Source organism: Diospyros lotus, chromosome 14, assembly GCF_014633365.1.
Source record: "Diospyros lotus cultivar Yz01 chromosome 14, ASM1463336v1, whole genome shotgun sequence".
Lineage (NCBI taxonomy): Eukaryota > Viridiplantae > Streptophyta > Magnoliopsida > Ericales > Ebenaceae > Diospyros > Diospyros lotus.
In genome coordinates, this window is record NC_068351.1 from 33739950 (window position 1) to 33759886 (window position 19937).

Here is a 19937-nt window from a genome sequence, read left to right on the forward strand (position 1 = left end):
GATCCAATTCGAGATCGAGAATTTGGATAAGAAGCGCCTGCTCCGACGCGTCACTTTCTTATGAAAATTATTTGTAACAACTCACTGTATATTAATCATACAATGAATCTTAATTTTTATTAATATATACTTTTATTTCTAAAATTATAACAATTTCATAGCACCGTTAAATTAAAATTTGATAGAACACCGTGGAGAGTAAAAATTTTGATGAGAATTTTGAGGTTGATCACCATTCACCACTCAATTGGTAGAATGGTCATATTCTTCGCTTGCTCTTTTATATTTTGAAATATTAATAATAATTTTTGAATTCAAAATTGTTTGGACTTTATCAACATGCAAAAAAAAGTTGATTAACTAAATCAATTAATTAATCATTTTACACTAAAGTCAATCACTATACTTGAGAACGGCGTAATAATAATGTAACGTATTTATAATTAATGGCGTACTTACATTATAGAAAATTATACTTTTATATATGTTTCTAATAAGTTAAGAAAATGCTATGATTAAGCCTGACTGAGGGTCGTATATTGATCTTGGGGTGAGTTTTTTCAACTAACAAAATATAATGTATGTTTAGGTTTAAGGTAATTTCTCCCAACATGACTTGTTATTTTTAAAAGATCTTATATCAGATCTGAACCAATTATGTTCGTATTCTTAATTTCTCAAATTTCGGCCTATATGGACCTTTGAGGTATCTAACCTAATTTAGGCCTTAATCTTGTGTCTCTTTTAGTTGAAGGTTGCTTTGGATATTTTTATTTTCAGGTTAGAATGACCCATCATCAAATTCAAATGTGGACTATCAATTCAAAGTTCATACTAGCAATTTATCATAGCTTGAACTAGCAATTTAAACTAGGATTATTTTCTTTAAATGGGTTAACATGTACGCCTTCCCACTCCAAGTTTATAAACCGAAGGTCATGTTACAAAATTGTGGATGCCATGTTGCTCCGTTGATTTTTAATTTGATGGTGTTATGAATTTATTATAATTTTACAAGTTCAAGTATTCAACTAATACTCAATTAGAACTTCTAATTGATACTCTAATTGAGAATTGATATTCTTCAAGATTAAAAGACAAAATCTCTCACCTTAAGGGTCCCCGCAGTTCAATTCAAATATTTTTATAGGAGAGGTAAATCACGGAACCTAATAACAAGATTCGAACACGGGACCTATAATCGGTAATATAACGGTTAGAATTTAAAATTATTTAAGACCAACATATATACGAACTCAATCACTGGGCTATACTCTCGGGAGTAAGAGTTTATACTCTACTTGATACTATAATTGATACTTTAATTTTTAATTGAGCTTTTAATTGATACCCTAATGGGTGACTTGACGCATGTGCCTAATAGGTACAATACAACATTTGGACAAAAATTTCTAATGATGGATGCATAGGTCTTTTTGGTGCTTTGTGCTGATTCCTAATGGGTTCAAGCCTTATTTACGTAGTTTGTTTGTAGCATCATATTTGCTTATGCATATAAAAAAATATATATATATATATATATATACATATGTATTGAAAACACTCATAAATAATAAGATTAGAATTTGGGATTATTATTGTGTCAATGTACTCCTCTGTGTCCGTGGCTTGATTAGAGTCCTTATTGTTTTTCATGTGATTTAATTTAAAGATAAATTATTTATCAATTTTTAATCTCTAAATAGTATCTCAATATCGTCGATTTTTCAAGAAATTTATCAAATGGTAAAAAAGGCATTACCATTTTGTTGAATGCATGAGCTTGCGATTTAATTTGATTTGGAGCTAATATATATTTACTTTAGGAAATACATATATATATTAATACTTGTTTTGGTTTATTTTAATTAAATATAAATTTTTATTATTTTTTTATATAAAGTCATGTTCTCAACCTCAAGAATTTACAAATCTAAATATTTTAATAATCAACATTTTGATTTTAAAATTTGTCATTCATAATTTAATAAAGATAAATATTTTTAATTGATTCTAGAAAATTTTGTGTCACTAAGAATTCTTAATTCTTTTCGATTAAAAAATTATCTAATCATAAATTGAATCAGATTTGATTTATATCTAAATAGATTTAATTTATCTTTCTTTTAAATCTCTAAATTTATGATATATATATGTTTTAATGAGATGAGATAGTCTAAATATATAATATATGTGTATGTATATAATATATATATTCTAGAACATTCATATAAATACGAAGCATTATGATTGGCATAATCAATTTATGTCACATCGTTTGTAATGTGGAGTGTCGTAGTTAATTTTTAAAAAATTTAAAAAATAATTAACTCAATTTTGAAATTTAAAAGTTCACGAGGTAGATGATGAATTAATCCTAAACGCGGCGGAGTTGGAAACGTGAACTCCATTCAATCGAGATCGAGAGATAGAGAGAGAATGTTACAGTACCCGGCGTTCATGAGGCAGTATCCGTGGTCGACGGGGATGATACCGACGTCGTTTCTGCTCCCCGCCCAGTGGCCCCAACCCCACAACGACGACCTCCTCCTCGCCATGGAAGAGTCCGATTTCGAAGACAAGGTCTCCTCTCTCTCTCTCTCTCTCTCTCTCTCTCTCTCGCACACACACTATTATACACAGTGCACTTGCTTTGTATGTTCCTTGATATATAGCGATAAGAACTTAACTGTGAGGCCTTTCTTATGTAGCTATTGGCTCCGGGCGGAATCTTTTGCTCTGGACCAAATTGGGAACTAGTCATTTGGGGTTTAGATCCCCAAATGTCACTCTATTGAATTGCGCAATTTGATGCCGTGTATTCTGTATAAATTTGTAGCTGTATCTCAATTTTTCTGGAAGATGTCCAATTATTTCGGTATTGCTTGGAGGTGTATTAGGGCAATTAGAGTTGGGTTTCTATCTAGCGAGTAAGGAATCCATTCCACACGGGTGGTTCTTTCTTCTGTGAAATGGTTTCATAAATTGCATTCACGTAGCTGCTTTATGACTGGGAGTGGGCGTGATGATGTATTTTCCTGGTTATTTCTGCTTTATGAGGTGGTTGAGGTGAGTGTTCTTCCATCTAATTCGGATGACTTTGTTTATTTCTCAATATTTAGGCATAATTACCTAGAACAGAAAATTAGCTCTGTGATCGAGTTTTTGGTACGTTTATGACTGGATAATAGGTAGAAAGATGAATTTGTGTTCTTTTCCTGTCTGGAGCTCTTTCTGACCAGGGGAGGGATGATTTTTCTAGGAAGCCTTTGCGGAGCTCTTCTTTGTCTTGTTTGCTTATTTGGCTTTATTGTTACCTTTGATCATTTTATGTATTTTACTGCCCACTGCAGGTTTGGTGTTTTGCGTATTTTATTTATTGGGTGCACTGGCTTATACCTTTGTCAATTTTAAATAATTTGTGCCTGTTGGAGGTAGGATTGCCTAAAGAGAAGGCAAGGACATGCATAGGATGCAAGTTGTTTTTTTGGTGATTTGGTGTAAATGCCTGATAGGTACAATAGAGCTTTTGAGGGCTTATGGATTATTATATTCATTGCTCATAGGGATTCTGTGGTTTGGGAAAGATAGTGCTTCATTTTTTATCAGTTTATTCTGTACAATTCTTGGATGAATTTTTCGCCTGATGGATGCATGGATCTTTTTGGTGCTTTATGCTGATTCATAATGGGTTCAAGCCTCATTATGGTTGCTTCCTTGTAGCATCATATTTGCTTATACTTATGAAAACATATATATATATGGAACACCCATACCTAGTGAGATTAGGGCTTTGGATTATTGTTGTGTATATGTAACACTATGGAATATGAATTCTCATAAAAAAGTACTTATTGAAAGAGTTCCCTAGTATACATCTAAGACCTTCCCACTAGACTAATTGATGTGGGACCGACAATTATTTGCAAAAAATTGGAGAAGAAGAGACGAAATCATGAGGGGAAAGAAGAAATTTGGAGAAGAAGAAGCTGGGAGGTAGAGTGAGACTTTTACAGAGAAATTAATAATTATATCCCAATAAACATTTTTTTATTGGATCACTAATATGACTGTTTGTTGGCTAAAGTTCAACTAAAAATGATAGGGGTTGTTCAACTAAAACCTTTTCTATAAAATCTTTAGTTTTCATTTCTATACAAAGTCTGAAAAATGCATTCAAATATTAGAAGTACAGAAAACTAATTTACAATCTAAAAAATTGGAACATTTGCTCAAAAAAGGGAGGGCTTTTACTTCTATTTTGTGTAACTTGTGTTAGAGAAGGAGATGGAGATAATTTGGGAAAAATTTTGCGGAGAACTGCGATCTTCAAATCTCCAAATTAGTAAAGAAAATTTGGAAAACATGTTTTTTAGAAGTTTTTTAAGTTTAATTCAATTTTGGAAATCGAAAATCTGGTTTTCCTATTTTCCACTTTAGAAAAATTTTCTATGATCTAAATTTCCATTTCTTTGTGAGTATTTTTTAAGAAAACTGGGTTGTTTTCTACCACTAAACAACCCATACAGTTTCAAGTTACAATTATCCAAACAAATCTACTAAAAGTAAATAAAAAAATTAAATCTGAATTTTAAAATTTAAACAAAGCCTAAATCCTAATATCAAAAATATAATTTAATAATTGAAATTCCTCATTATGGGGATGGGGGATTGAACTGCGGGGTAGTTTTCTGGTGTAACTTTGACTCACCAGTAGCCTTGATGAAGCTGGAGGGCCTGTACACATGGCAAACTTGTAAGAATATGCAATACTGAAAGCACTTGCTGATAAGTGATAACCATCTTGTTCAAGTGAATTTTCAAAATGGATGTATTATTGATGGTGAAAGATAAGTTACTAGTTGGAGCAACCTTCATAACCAAGAAGGTGGACACGAAAGCATAAATAATTGAAAGAAACTATTAAAGATGGGTTGCACCGGCATCTGACATCCATGTTTGATATTTTAGGAAGTAACATATGGATCTTCATTTTTACTTTAGCCTTTGTGGTTCTGTTTGTGAATTAAGAAACATGGATTAAGGTGCTGAATCAGGAGTTCCAACATATATGTAAATACAACAGGTGGGTTATTCAGGAAATGGTTGAATGCTGTTGCATTTGAAGGTCAGCTTTGAACTTGTCTTTCTGCTTATCTTTGCGCATGTAGGTGCTGCAATATTTTCTGAAACATCCTTTTACTGAAGAAAGCTTGTTGTCTTCTCCTCTATAGTATGGCACCCTTGTGTGTTAAAATAGATTGGTGCTACCCTTTCAGTCACTTTAGATTCGAATGTGATTTTGATTAAGGTGTTACTTGTTGAACCATAAACATTCTGTAATATTTTCTGCTCATATATGCCTTTGAGGTTCAGGGTAGCCTTATTAGATGTACAATTATCAGAAGCTTTAAATTGTTATCTAGACACGTAACGGTTGACTTTTATTGTCTGGCTCTTAAGTACAAATCAATCAGAACTTTGGGGGAAAAACTCACATTTATTTGTTCTTCTTCTTGTTCTCCTAAGTGACATACGATAACCTGATGTATCAACAGAGTTTCTTTCCACAAGCCTCTCCTCAATGATCAGTTTTTACTAACGTCGATATAAATTCTTATTCAGTGTAGTGAAATCAGAAAGACAAATAACAACATAATTGTGATCGGGAAAACAACAGTTGATAACGACAAAGAAGACTATGACAATGATGTAGATGATGAGGAAGCTGATAATGCAGAGGAGTCAGAAGGTGATGAGTTTGAGTAAGAAAGTGCTAGTAATTCCTTGCAGATCTTTTTATCTATTTGCTACTTATCTTTGTCTAAAACATAGAAGTTGCATATATAAGGCATTTGCAAGGCGTGCATTAACTACCTTCTCCTTTGCCTGTGCATCTTTGCATAAACAAGGTTATATTGCACGTATTTTCCCTGTATATCTTTCATCTCCTCTAGTTCTATTGCTTTTATGAGGATTTTATCCATAGAATTAATGTAGGTAAAAGGAAGATTTTATGTGATGGTTATAAGACCATGTTTGTTATATGGCATTAAATGTTGATTTTGTGTGTCATATTCTTTGGATATAGTCTTTTCTCCAAAGGTTGTCGCCTTAAAAAATAAATTTAAAAAATCAAGAAGATAATTAATTATTTGACAACCATTTGGTGCCTTTTAAAGAGATCATTTTCTTGGATGCCTTCTAAAGAGATCATTTTAGTACAAACTTCTTCATTGCTGAGAGATTTAAAAGAATAATAAACTAAATTTATTTATACATGAATCTTATTTTAACTCTACAATAGGACTCTCTCCCTTTTTACATGTCAAAATATGTAATGAAACGTACAATATGTTGAAGAAATAAGTGTTTATGATGATAGTTTTAGTTAAATGAGTTAATTATTATGTATGTATATAATGAAATGATTAGTCGTTAAGATCAATTCAAAATCATAAAGAATTTGCAAAATCTTCTGGTTTTGGAAAAAGGATCGTGAGGATCAAGGCCAAGACACAATTAATGGGCCTTCATGGTCCATGGCGTGCCATGCGCCTGCTGCTGCCACTTGTTCTTGTTGCTATCGCCTGTCCAGTAGAATGAAATCCTCTTTTTTATTTTTTGCCTCACAAAATCAAAAGTCATTTATCATTTTGGCGGGCCCGCCTTTTGGGTCACGAGGTTGGCCCACAAAGTTTTGCATTTCTTTTGGGTCTTAAATGGGCAAAAGTTACGATGTCTTAGTAATTAGAAATTTTCTAAATTGGAGAGAATTGAGAATTTTTGTTAACATCAAACTTTCAAAATTCGTAAAATTTATCAATCTTTATTATTAAATTATTAATACAATTTGAAGAAAATTAAATGTTCTTGTGTACATGAAAGAATAAAGATAAGAAAATTCTATATCAAATGGCTTTTTTTAGAGTCTATATTATACTCTAGGGCATACATAAAAAATACACACATACATATATAGTATATATATTTGGACTATCTCATTAAAGGAAATAATTAAATTGTTAATTTAGATATTTAAGAGAATAATAAACTGAATCTATTTAAGATGACTCATAGACGACTCTATAATATGACTCTTTCTCTCTCTTTCTTTACATAGCAAAATATTTAATAAAATTTACAATATTATGAAAAAGTAAGTGTTTACATTAATGAATTCTCTTATTACTAACAAAATATCTAATGAAAGTTGCAATATCATAAAAAAGTGTTTATATTAATGAACTCTTGTATTACTAGAAATCCCCTCTCTCTCTTTCTTTATATAACAAAATATCTAATGAAATTTATAATATCATGAAAAAGTAAGCGTTTTCATTAATGAACTCTCGTATTATTAACAAAATATCTAATGAAATTTGCAATATCGTGAAAAATTAAGTATTTACATTAATGAACTCTCGTATTATTAGAAATTTACTATGTTCATGCATTGAGTGGATTACATAATTAACTTGAGAGATCTAGCTCTTTAATTCCTTGTCTTTGAATTGTTTAGCATGGTTGCTTGAGAAAATATATAAATTATGAAATATTTTTGTCTGGACTCATAATTCTTATTGAACGCAAATGGTGATCTTATATCTTTAGAAGTTGGCAGAGGAGAGAACAACGAAATCTCTCTTTCAACTCTTAGTTGGCTAATGCTCAACGAATTTAGAAATTTTCTATCTATAACTGTCCATTGATGCATCATTTCGATTCTTTTCTCCTTCTTTGTTAATACTATCGGAACATGTATGCCGTTTTTAAAAAAGTTATCTAAGAAGGATTCTTCTTGGAAAGAACTTGGTTCTGCCACCTTCTTCTTGATTAATCTTAATAGTATGTTGATAATTTTACTTGATTCTTGGCTGATAATTTTCTAAATTGAAAAGAACTAGGCATTCTTATTGACTCAAAAATTTTCAAAATCAGTCATAAAATATCCATTTTTGTTAAATTATTAATTGTATCACTAAACAACCTCATATATTTCCAGTTACAATTATCGAAACAAATCTATTAAAAATAACTAAAAACTATTAAATATGAATTTTAAAATTTAAATAAAGACCAAATCTTAATATTAAAAATGTAATTTAATAATTAAAATTTCTTATTATAGATCAGTATATAAGTCGAACCCTTCAGCTAATCGAGGCATCGGTGAATACAATTGAATCATTCTTCCCCCCCCCCCCTTTCTCTATTTCTTCCAGACTCTGTAAGAGTTCTCAATTCTCCATTGATTAAGGGAGAATTCCTCTTGTCAGAATCAAATTCTGACACCTTTGTGGAGCTATTCTTTATCTGGTTTGCTTATTTGGATTTATTGTTACATTTGATCATTTCATGTATTTTATTGTCCATCGTAGGTTTGGGGTTTTGCATATTTTATTTATTGTGTGCAATGGCTTCTTTCTTTTCTAGTGTTAAATAATTTGTACCTGTTGGAGGTAGGATTACCTAAAGAGAAGGCGAAGACATGCATAGGATGCAAGTTGCCTTTTGGTGATTTGGTGTATTTGCCTAATAGATACAATAGAGCTTTTGGGGGCTTAGATTATTATATTCATTGATCGTAGGAATTCTATGGTTTAGGAAAAATAGTGCTTCATTTTTTATTAGTTTATTTTATACAATTCTTGGACGAATTTTTTGCTTGATGGATGCATGGGTTTTTTTAGTGCTTTATGCTATTTCGTTATGGGTTCAAACCTCATTATGGTTGCTTCCTTATAACTTCATATTTGTTTATACATCTGAATGGAAATATATATATATATATCCATATGTACGTGGAACACGCACTTCTAGTGAGATTAACACTTTAGATTATTGTTGTGTATATGTAACACTATGAAATATGGATTCTCTTCAAAAAGTACTAATTGAAAGAGTTTCCTAGTATAATTTGATGTGAGATTGAGTTGGGACAAACTCCCTTACTTTAATTCTTGGCATCATTGCTAGGCTAGAAATCACATATCCTTTAATTTATAGAGTATTATATTCATTGGTAGTACGAATTCAATAGTTTGCTTATGGAAAAATAAATGTTTACATTAATGAACTCTTATATTACTAACAAAATATCTCTTAGAGTAAGAACACGACAATCTCTCTAGACTTTCTCAACCCAATAACTCATAGAAATCAGTCAACACCTCCAAAAATACAAACGATATAAGAGAATAACAAGAATAAAGGAAAACAATAATGAACACAATGATTTATCCTAGTTCAGTCCCAAAATATGAGACCTACATCTAGACTGGTGTTGCCTCTTTCTAGTCCACTATCTTGAAACAATCCTTAGGATGATTACGAAGAAAACTTGAATCTTTGCCTAGCCCATATACCCTGAAAACTAATCGAATTCCTTGAGATTATAAAGTTTATCCCTAGCGTTACTCTTAGTCACTCAATCGATCCCAACCCATAAGATAGAAAACAAAAAAGACTCTTGGAATGAAGCTATCTCCTGCCTACCCCACGATCCCTATTTATAGGCCATAGGGACATGAGTTTACAACTGTTAATTGCCTTATCAAAAATAACAAACTCGGTAAGCCGCCTTTCTAGAAAAATATTCATACTATGCTAAAGTAGGAAAAATATACAAATGCCAGCATACAAAATATCCGTTTAGAAATAAAGTGGTGGATGTGATGATTAGGAGAAAAATTAATATTATGTGCCTTTAAGAGACGAGATGGGTAGGGAAAAAAATAAAAACTTTATCAGAAGCTGGATATAAAATATGGTACACAGGAACTGATTGAGTAAAAAATGGAATGGAGATTATTATGGATAAAAGCTTAATAGATGAGGTAGTGGATGTGAAGAGAATAGGGGATAGGACTATTATGATGAAGATTAGTCTAGGAAGAATGACTATGAATATCTTTAGTACATATACACCACAAGCGGGGTTAGGTGATGAGATAAAAGCAAAATTCTGGGAGGATCTAGAAGGACTCATACAAATGATACCAAGAGGAGAGAAAGTGATTATAGGAGGTGACTTAAATGGGCACGTGGGTAGAGACGGAAACGGATATAGAGAGGTACACGGAGGGTATGGATTCGGGGAAATTAATAATAAGGGTAAATTTATCCTAGATTTTGTTATGGCATATGGGTTCATTATAACCAATACTAGGTTCAAAAAACGGGACGAACACTTAATCACATATAAAAATATCACCTCAAGCACCCAAATAGATTACTTCCTTATGAGACAAAAGGATCGGTTATGTTGTAGGAATTGTAAGGTGATACCGGGAGAGTGTTTGACTACTCAACATAGACTTCTAGTACTTGACGTCCAAGTAAGAAATTAGAAGAGAAAAAATTACATAAAACAAAATCCAAAAATCAGGTGGTGGAATTTAAAAGGGGAGAAACAATTAATCTTCAAAAAAACATTAAGGGGTAGAAGGGAATGGAATGGAGAAAGACAGACAAACCAAATATGGAAAGAAATGGTTAATGCTCTGAGAAGCACGCCAAGGTAGTCCTTGGAGAGACAAATGGTAGAGCCCCTAACCTTAAGGAGTCTTGGTGGTGGAATGAAGAGGTACAATTGAAAATTAAAAATAAGAAAACTTGCTATAAGGCGGTATATCAATGCAACAATGAAGAAAATCAAAAAAATTATAAAGAAGCAAAAAAGGCAGCAAAAAAAGCTGTTAGTGAAGGTCAAAAGCATATGAGAATCTATATAAACGACTTGATACAAAAGATGGAGAAAGGGATATATATAAATTAGCTAAAGCAAGAGAAAAAAAAACACATGATTTAAATCAAGTGAAATGCATAAAAGATGACAATCAAAATGTTTTAGTAAATGAGGGAGCGATTAAAGAGAGATGGAATGAGTATTTCAGAAAATTATTCAATGATGGTGGTGACACAAGAGTTAGGTTGGGACATCTTAGTAACTCCGAAGGGAATGTGAGCTACACATTCTATCGACGCATAAGTTCAAATGAAATAAGGCAATCATTAAAAAAGATGAAAAATCATAAGGCAGTGGGACCAGATAATATACCAATAGAAACATGGAAATGCATGGGAGAAGAGGGCATCTCTTGGCTAACGCAACTATTTAACGCCATCCTTAAATAAAAAAAGATGCCAGTTGAGTGGAGGAAGAGTACTTTGGTTCCTATATACAAGAACAAAGGAGATGTTCAAAACTGTGAACATTATAGAGGAATTAAGTTAATGAGTCATACCATGAAACTCTGGGAGAGAGTAATAGAGCAGAGGCTCAGAAAGGAAACAAAGGTGTCAGAAAATCAGTTTGGTTTCATGCCTGGTAGGTCAACAATGGAAGCTATATATTTATTGAGGCGTCTAATGGAAAGGTATCGAGATCATCAGAAGGACCTACATATGGTGTTTATAGATCTAGAAAAGGCTTATGATAGGGTCCCTAGAGAAGTATTATGGAGGGTTTTAGAGAAGAAAGGAGTCAAAATAGCCTATATACAAGCCCTTAAGGACATGTATCATGGTGTAGAAACAAGAGTCAGAACATGCGGAGGGGATACTGAACCATTTACAACTACAATAGGACTGCATCAAGGTTCTGCACTAAGTCCATACTTATTTGCTCTAGTAATGGATGAACTCACTAAAGATATTCAGACAGATGTGCCATGGTGTATGCTATTTGCAGACGATATAGTGTTGGTGGATGAAACAAAAGGAGTGAACACTAAGCTTGAGTTGTGGAGAAACAATTTAGAATCTAAGGGATTTAAATTAAGTAGAAAGAAAATAGAATATATGGAATGCAAATTTAGTAAAAATGCAAGAGTGAATGATGTTATAATAAAATTAGAAGACTAAATCTTACAAAGAAAAGACCATTTTCGATATTTGGGATCAGTGATTTAAAAAGATGGAGAAATCCATGAGGATGTCGCACATAGAATTAAGGCAGGTTGGCTAAAATGGAGAAATGCATCGGGGGTGTTATGTGATGGTAAAATTCCATTAAAATTGAAAGGAAAATTTTATAGGACAGCTATAAGACCAGTCTTGTTGTATGGCTCAGAATGTTGGGCAGTCAAATACCAGCATGAGCAAAAGACGAGTGTAGCGGAGATGAGGGTGTTAAGATGGATGTGTGGACATACAAGAAAAGATAAAATTAGAAATGAAGTTATTCGTAATAAGGTAGGATTAGTGCCAATCGAGGAGAAGATGAGAGAGACTAGACTAAGATGGTTTGGTCATGTGAGAAGGAGACTAAGAGACGCTTCTGTGAGGAGAGTTGATGAAATGGAACAATTAGTCACAAAAAGAGGTAGAGATAGACCCAAAAAGACTTTGGGAGAGACATTAAAATTTGATATGAAATATATGGATCTAAATGAGGATATGACAAAAGACAGAAATACATGGAAGTCTAGAATTCATGTAGCCGACCCCACATAGTGGGATAAAAGCTGGATATGTTGTTGTTGTTGTTGTTAGAAATAAAGTCCTAATCTAATACAAATGACATAACAATATCTAATGGAACCTACAATACCGTGAAAAAGTAACTATTTACATTAATGAACTATTGTATTACTGAAAATCTACCATGTCTATGCACAAATGAATTACATAATTGACTTGAGAAGTCTAACTCTTTAATTCCTTGTCTTTGAGTTGTTTAGTATGATTTCTTGAGAAAGTATATAATTTCTGAGATATTTTTGTTTGGACTTATAACTCCTACTTTAATTTTTGACATTCTCCCTAGACTAGAAATCACATATCCTTTAATTTATAGAGTGTTATATTCATTGTTTGTTGGGATTCTTGAGTTTGCTTTGTCTGGTTTGTTTTTGAAAAAGTAAACGTTTACATTAATAAACTCTTATATTACTAACAAAATATCCAATGAAACTTACAATATCATGAAAAAATAGCTGTTTACATTGATGAACTCTTGTATTGTTAAAAATTTACTATATTCATGCACTGAGTGAATTACATAATTGACTTGAGGGGTTTAGCTCTTTAATTCATTGTCTTCGAATTGTTTGGTATGATTTCTCGAGAAAATATATAATTTCTGAGATATCTTTGTCTTGACTTATAATTCTTATTAAACGTAAATGGTGGTTTTGTATCTTTAGAAGTTGGCGGAAGGGAGAACGGCGAAGTCTCTCTTTTGACACCCAGTTGGCTGATGCTCAATGATTTTAGAAATTCTGTATCTGTGAGTGCTCATTGATGCATCATTTTGATTTTTTTTCTCTTTCTTTATTAAAACTACCAGGACATCTAAGCCGTCTTTAAAAGAATTATTTGTGACATTCTTCTTGGAATGAACTTACATCCATCACCTTCTTCTTCTTGATGAATTTTAGTATGCTAATCATTTTGCTTGCTTTGTGATTGATCTTCTTATTTTCTTTTTTCTTTTTGCAACGTGTGTTCTTCTTATGTGTGCATATAATAAGAAAATGTAGTTTGTTTTCCAATATTTATAGACACATAATAAATCAAAATTTTAAAAAAAAGATTTGTCATTAGGATGAATCCAAAATCATATAGGATTCATAAATTTTGCTGATGTTGGATAAGGAGAGTAAGGATCAAGATCAATTCATGATTGGATGATTTTCCAAAATTAGCCAAACAAAATATCTATTTTTATTAAATTATTAATTGTACCACTAAACAACCCACCCCATCCAATTTTAAGTTACAATTATCCAAACAAATTTGCTAAAAAAAATAAAAAAAATATTACATCTGAATTTTAAAATTTTAACAAAGTCTAAATTCTAATATTGAAAATATAATTTAATAACTAAAATTCCTCGTATTGGGGATGGGGTTTGTACTGATGGGTAGTTTTTTGGTGTAACTTTGACTCACTAGTTGCCTTGATGAAGCTGGATGGCTTGTACACATGGCAAACTAGTAATAATATGCAATACTGAAAACACTTGCTGATTACCATCTTGTTCAAGTGCTACTTGAATTTGCTAGACAATGCGCAACTGCAGGACACAAGCTTTCGAAAACGCATTTAACGGACTCCCTCACCAATTGCGAGCGTTGTCTGTTCGCAACGCGTCACCTCACTCATTCACCGTCCAACGGCCGGAGGACCAGTGATTTTGTTGTAATATTCTTGGAATCACAGTGAAACTCACATGATTGAATTCTCTAAGACACAATTATCGTTGATGATCAACGATCATCGGAATTCCCACCACGCTTCCGTTGTGCCTTCAATTTCGAGTCTTTATTTGATTGAAGGAACTCGCCTTTTGGATTAGTTGGCTCTGGATGTGCTTCAGCTCTGTATCGCTTTAATCGCAACACAGTAGCAAATCCAACCCCCTTGTTCCGCCTTAATCAGTTGCTAAAATTTTCGAGATCATAACTGAGAAATGATCGGCTCACCTCGGAGTTTGCCTTCAAAATTCCAAATCGAACTGCAATGAGTTTTATAGAATCACTATCGAGGATCGCATTGCTCTGCTTCGAATCGGCTTGATTACTTCATAGCCAGATCAGACAAGGACAACCATCGAATTTCAAAACTCACAGCCGATGAACGACTGGTCTGATACCATTTGTCATGACCCTAGGATTGGAATGACAATTGGAAGGAGCTAATGAATAAAATCAAGAACAGAATGCTGGAGAGGAAGAAATGGACAAAAATGGGGAAAGAATGTAGAGAGAAATGGGGGAGAGAAATAGAGAGAAAATAAGAGGGAGAATTGAGAGAATTTTTAGAGATAGAATAAGAGTTTCATTAATTAATTAAAGCATGTCCTTCTCTACATACTATAGCCTATTTATAGGTTTTACAACTAAAAGAAATATCTAGAATAACAGTCTCATGTGCTGTAACAAAATGACAAAAATAGCTCCTAACCAACTAAGATAGCTAATTACATTATTGCCCTTCTAATTAGTCTTGGGTCGTGACAATCCCCTCTCCTAAGGTTTATTGTCCCTAAGAAACTTATTACGTTGAGCAGTTCTTGTTCATCCAATTCCCTCATTCTTTATCTGATTTTTTTTTCTTTTTTTTCTTGTCCTTCTAGGCCTTTTCTTTTTTCTCATTCTTAAGTATCCAAGATCAATCCCCGTCGTAATTCGACCTAGAACTTCAATAGAAGCAATCTAATAGAATTCAAGTTCAATACCAGCAACGGTTGTTCCTACACCTCTATGGTGCACCACAGCTGCACTTTGGAAGATATCAACAGCATCCTCAAAATGTAGCAATGGAGGATTGTAGATTTGCCTTGGATACTCATACCAAGGCTATTTGTGAGCATTAGTATTAGGAATTGCTGCAACTTCTATTTCAGCTAACGATTCATCCTTCCATGCAGTAGACAATAACTTGGATTTGCTAATGGAAATAAAAAACAATGCAGCAGCGGGAGTTTTATTTTCTTCGGCAAAATCTTCGACTTCTTCAGCTATCTCCCTTAGCTTTCTTGCCAAAACTCACACTGGGGGCTGTTTGATACCTATTTTAACCCCAGCCAAGGATGATTCAGCCTTCTTTGGATCCAAAGACAAATGAGCAGTATACTTAGGGCCTTCTTTAACTGCATGTGATCCATCACAATCTTGACCCAGCCTAGGATAAATGTTGCAGGTATTCCCACTCTTAGCTTCCGATAGGTCCAAAATCAGAGGAAGAATTTCAGCACCAATATTTGTATAGATTGCTAGTCCTTCAATTAAATTTTCCTGACCCAATGCTATTCCATTTCCCACAAACTTCTGATCTGGAACACCACCAAATCCTTTCGCCCCTACACTAGCCACCCGGGGTAACGAGTTGGTTTTGGTTTCCTCTATCACTTCATCAATTGCTTCCCTATTATTTCCTTGTAGCCTTTTAGTAGATGCATCTTAGGGTATTATTTCTTTTTCTAACTTCTCAATCATTGCAGTTGAATTCCCTTCTTGCCATCTTGACTTCTCCTTCGGCTGGTTCATTTTGAGAAATTCCTCCTTGTTAAAACTTCTGTGATAATCATCAAAGTATTCTATCGAAAAGTTGTAATGATACTTCTTAATAAGTATCATCGCAAACTCTTGCAGCTTCTCGTGTATCATAAGACCAAATTCCTTACTCGTATCATGTACCCCACTGCTTGCTCTCTTGTCCCATTGGTTGATCTCATTTTCAAACTTATTTTCCCTTGGTTGTTGCTTCTGGCCAACTATAAATGCAACATTCTTTGGTTGCTATAGAGGCTCCATTCCAACAGAAAATGCAGCATTCTTCTGCTGCACTTGAGTCTCCCATGGCCTCACGTACGTACTGTTTGTCTTGGCCGAACTTTCACAATCGAAATCGTCCATAGGCCAAGAGGAACTCTTTCCACCTTGCTTCTCCTCCCAAATTCACATGCCCGAATCGGGGACTGCTCTATCGTTGGGAAATTAACCAGGTTGGTCGGCAATAGCCTAAATGGATCAGAAGTCACCTGGCCAGCTTGCCGACGAAGTTCGTCGCCTCTCGAACTCCAATCCTCAACGCTATGACAACCGTCTATCACTCCAAGCATCTGCGTCTAAAGAAATTAATGACAGTTCTTTGAATTTCTCAGAAATCACCTTGAATCTCTGCTTGATCGATCCAACAGAGAGTCATCAGAATCAATCTCGAGATTCAACCAACAATCTCTTGGTTGTTTCTCGATCTCGAACACCAAATGCACCAGAATATTAGAATTGTGCCAGATCTTTAGGAATTACCTCTGGAATCGTTTGGGCTGCTCGCCTTCCTTGAGCAATTGTGATGTAACCTATGAAATTCTGCGGAATTGAGAATTCGATGGTTGCAGTAGCTTACAACTTGGCTTTCAAATCCATTGAAGTTGCGTTCCCTTCCACTTCGAGCAAGACTCACTGAAATTCGTGGCCAATCGTCAATGGCCAGCTTCATCTTCAAGACTCAAACACACTTTCAGGATTCTCAAGCCAAGAGCCACTGCTGTGCTCCCTAAGCTTGCCTAGATGGCCGAGGTCGGCTCTGTTATCGTCCTTCAAAGTCGCCTTTAAAGTGAGTCTCGTCCTCACCTTAAGAAACTCGACTTGCCTCCGACACTACTACTTGAATTCGCCAGACAATGCGCAATTGCAGGCCACGAGCTTTCTAGAACGCATTTGACGGACTCCCTCACCAATCCTGAGCGTTGTCTGTTCACAACGCTTCGCCTCACCCGTTCACCGTCCAACGGTCAGAGGACCAGTGGCTTTGTTGTAATATTATCGGAATCACATTGAAGCTCACCTAATTGAATTCACCAAAACACAGCTATCGTTGATGATCAACGATCACCATAATTCCCACCACGCTTCCGTTGCGTCTTCAATTCCGAGTCTCTATTTGATCGAAGGAACTCGTCTTTTGGATTAGTTGGCTGTGGATGTGCTTTAGCTTTGGATCGCCTTAATCACAACACAGTAGCTGAGATCCAACCCCTCTGTTCCGCCTTAATCAGCTACTAAAATTTTTGAAATCACAACCGAGAAATGATCGGCTCACCTTTGAGTTTGCCTTCAAAATTCCAAATCGAACTGTAGTGAGTTTTCTAGAATCACCGCTAAGGATCGCATTGCTCTACTTCGAATTGGCTTGATCACTTCATAACTAGATCGGACAAGGACAACCACTAAATTTCAGAACTCACAGCTGAAGAACGACTGGTCTCATACCATTTGTCATGACCCTAGGATTTAGTCTAGGATTGGAATGACAATTGAAATGAGCTGATGAATAGAATCAAGAACATAATGCTAGAGAGGAAGAAATGGATAGAAATGGGGAAAGAATGTAGAGATAAATAACGGAGAAAATGGGAGGAAGAATTAAGAGAATTCTTAGAGAGAGAATAAGAGTTTCATTAATCAATTTAAGCATGTCCTTCTCTACATACTATAGCCTATTATTTGTAGGCTTTACAATTAAAAGAAATATCTAGAATAATAGTCTCATGTGCTATAATAAAATAACAAAAATAGTTCATAACCAATTAAGGTAACTAATTACATTATTGCCCTTCTAATTAGCCTTGGGTTGTGACAAATTCTTTGTTTTGGGGATGGGGTTTGTACTGATGGATAGTTTTTTGGTGTAACTTTGACTCACCAGTTGCCTTGATGGAGCTGGAGAGCCCACTAGAATAAAATCCTCTTTTTTGTTTTTCTCCCCCACAAAATAGAAAGCCATTTGAGCCAACATTATCGTTAGGGTGTGCTCACCATTTGGGCCACGAGACTGGGTAACAAAGCTCTGCACGCCTTTTGGGCCTTAAAAGTTATGATCGAATCTCTCAAATTAAGTTGGTTGATAATAATGATCGTTAATGAATTTTGATTATTTATTTAAAATTAAAATAAATATAAAAATTGAGATAAAAACATAAAATATATTTTAAAACTTCAATGAGTCATAATTACTCATTTAAAATTAAAATAAATTTAAAAAAAAGAATAAGATAAATTTAAAAAATAAATATATAAATTGGTAAGCGATAGTAATCCATTACTATCCTTAGACAAATATTAGAAATTAAAATGGAGAATGAACATTAACAACGATAGAACACACGATATCAGGAAATTGATGGAAAGACTAGACCACGATATGGATGAATAATTCATATAAATATATTTTTACAAATCAAAATATTTAAATAATCAATGTTTTTATTTTAAAATTTGTAATTAATAATTTAATAAAGAAGAATATTATCTAAAGACTTTCTAATTCTTTTTGATTTAGAAAATTATCTAATCATGAATTGATTTTGGTTTTTGCTACTTATCCAAAATCAACAAAATTTATGAATCTTATATGATTTTGGATTGATTTTAATGACGAATCCTTTTTTTTTTTTTTTTAGATTTTAATTTATCATATGTCTATAAATATTAGATAACAGATTATATTCTCCAATTATATGCACACATAAAAAGAAAATAGGTTGTAGAGAGAAAAAAGAAAGTAAGAAGATCAACCAAGAACCAAGCAAGATGATCAGCATGCTTTTAAGATTCATTAAGAAGAAGAAGGTGGCAAACGCAAGTTCTTTCCAAGAGGAATTCTCGACAAATAATTCTTTTAAAAATAGCTGAGATGTCTTAGTAGTCTTAATAAAGGAGAAAATAATCGAAAAGATACATCAATGGACAGTCACAGATAAAGAATTTCTAAAATCGTTGAGCATCAGCCAGCTAAGTGTCAAAAGAGAGATTTTATCTTTCTCTCTTATGCCAACTTCCAAAGATACAAGACCACCCTTCACGTTCAATAAAGCTATTTGTTACATAATTTTTTTGAAGCAACTGCATTTATTAAAAGTTTCAAGTTATAGTTATTATCCAAACAAATCTACTAAAAGTAAATAAAAACTATTAAATATGAATTTTAAAGGTTAAACACAACCTAAATCCTAATATTAAAAATATAATTTAATAATTAAAATTCCTCATTTTGGGGATGGGGGTTTGAAGTGCTGTGTAGTTTCGGATGCAACTTTGACTCCCCAGTTGAGTTGTTGAAGCTGGAGGGCCTGCATGCATTGCAAACTTGTAAGAATGTGCAATACTGAAGGCACTTTCTGATTACCATCTTGTTCAAGTGAATATTCAAAATGGATGTATCATTGATGTCATGGTGAAAGATAAGTTAGTAGTTGGAGCAACCTTCATAACCTACTAGTAATTAAGGCAAATAGCAACAGATTTTATATCATGATTATAATAAGACTATTTTTGTTATATTAAGGAGGTAGAGAAGAGAGTTTAGGGATACTCATTTTGTGTGTCATATCCTTTAGAGATAATCTTTTCAAGGCTTACTTTAGAATCTGTATTGCACTCTAGACCGCACTATGCATACAGACATACACATATGCATATAT

General features: G+C 33.5%; 1 protein-coding gene across 5 annotated transcripts in view; it reads left to right on the forward strand.

Annotated features, from left to right (window-relative positions):
* Positions 1-2360: 2360 nt before the first annotated feature.
* The window catches only part of LOC127789888 (uncharacterized), a 31621-nt gene continuing 14044 nt past the window's right edge, over positions 2361-19937 (forward strand). Inside the window, exons 1-3 of one of the 5 annotated variants that reach the window (XM_052318955.1) lie at positions 2361-2583; positions 5626-5752; positions 8437-8600. In XM_052318955.1, the coding sequence (XP_052174915.1) occupies positions 2440-2583; positions 5626-5752; positions 8437-8585 (420 nt within the window). In that variant the 5' untranslated portion in view covers positions 2361-2439 and the 3' untranslated portion in view covers positions 8586-8600. Of the gene's footprint in view, positions 2584-5625; positions 6076-8436; positions 8601-13151; positions 13381-19937 lie in introns of those variants that run through there. The other 4 variants (XM_052318956.1, XM_052318957.1, XM_052318958.1 and 1 more) reach the window with 4 other exon arrangements.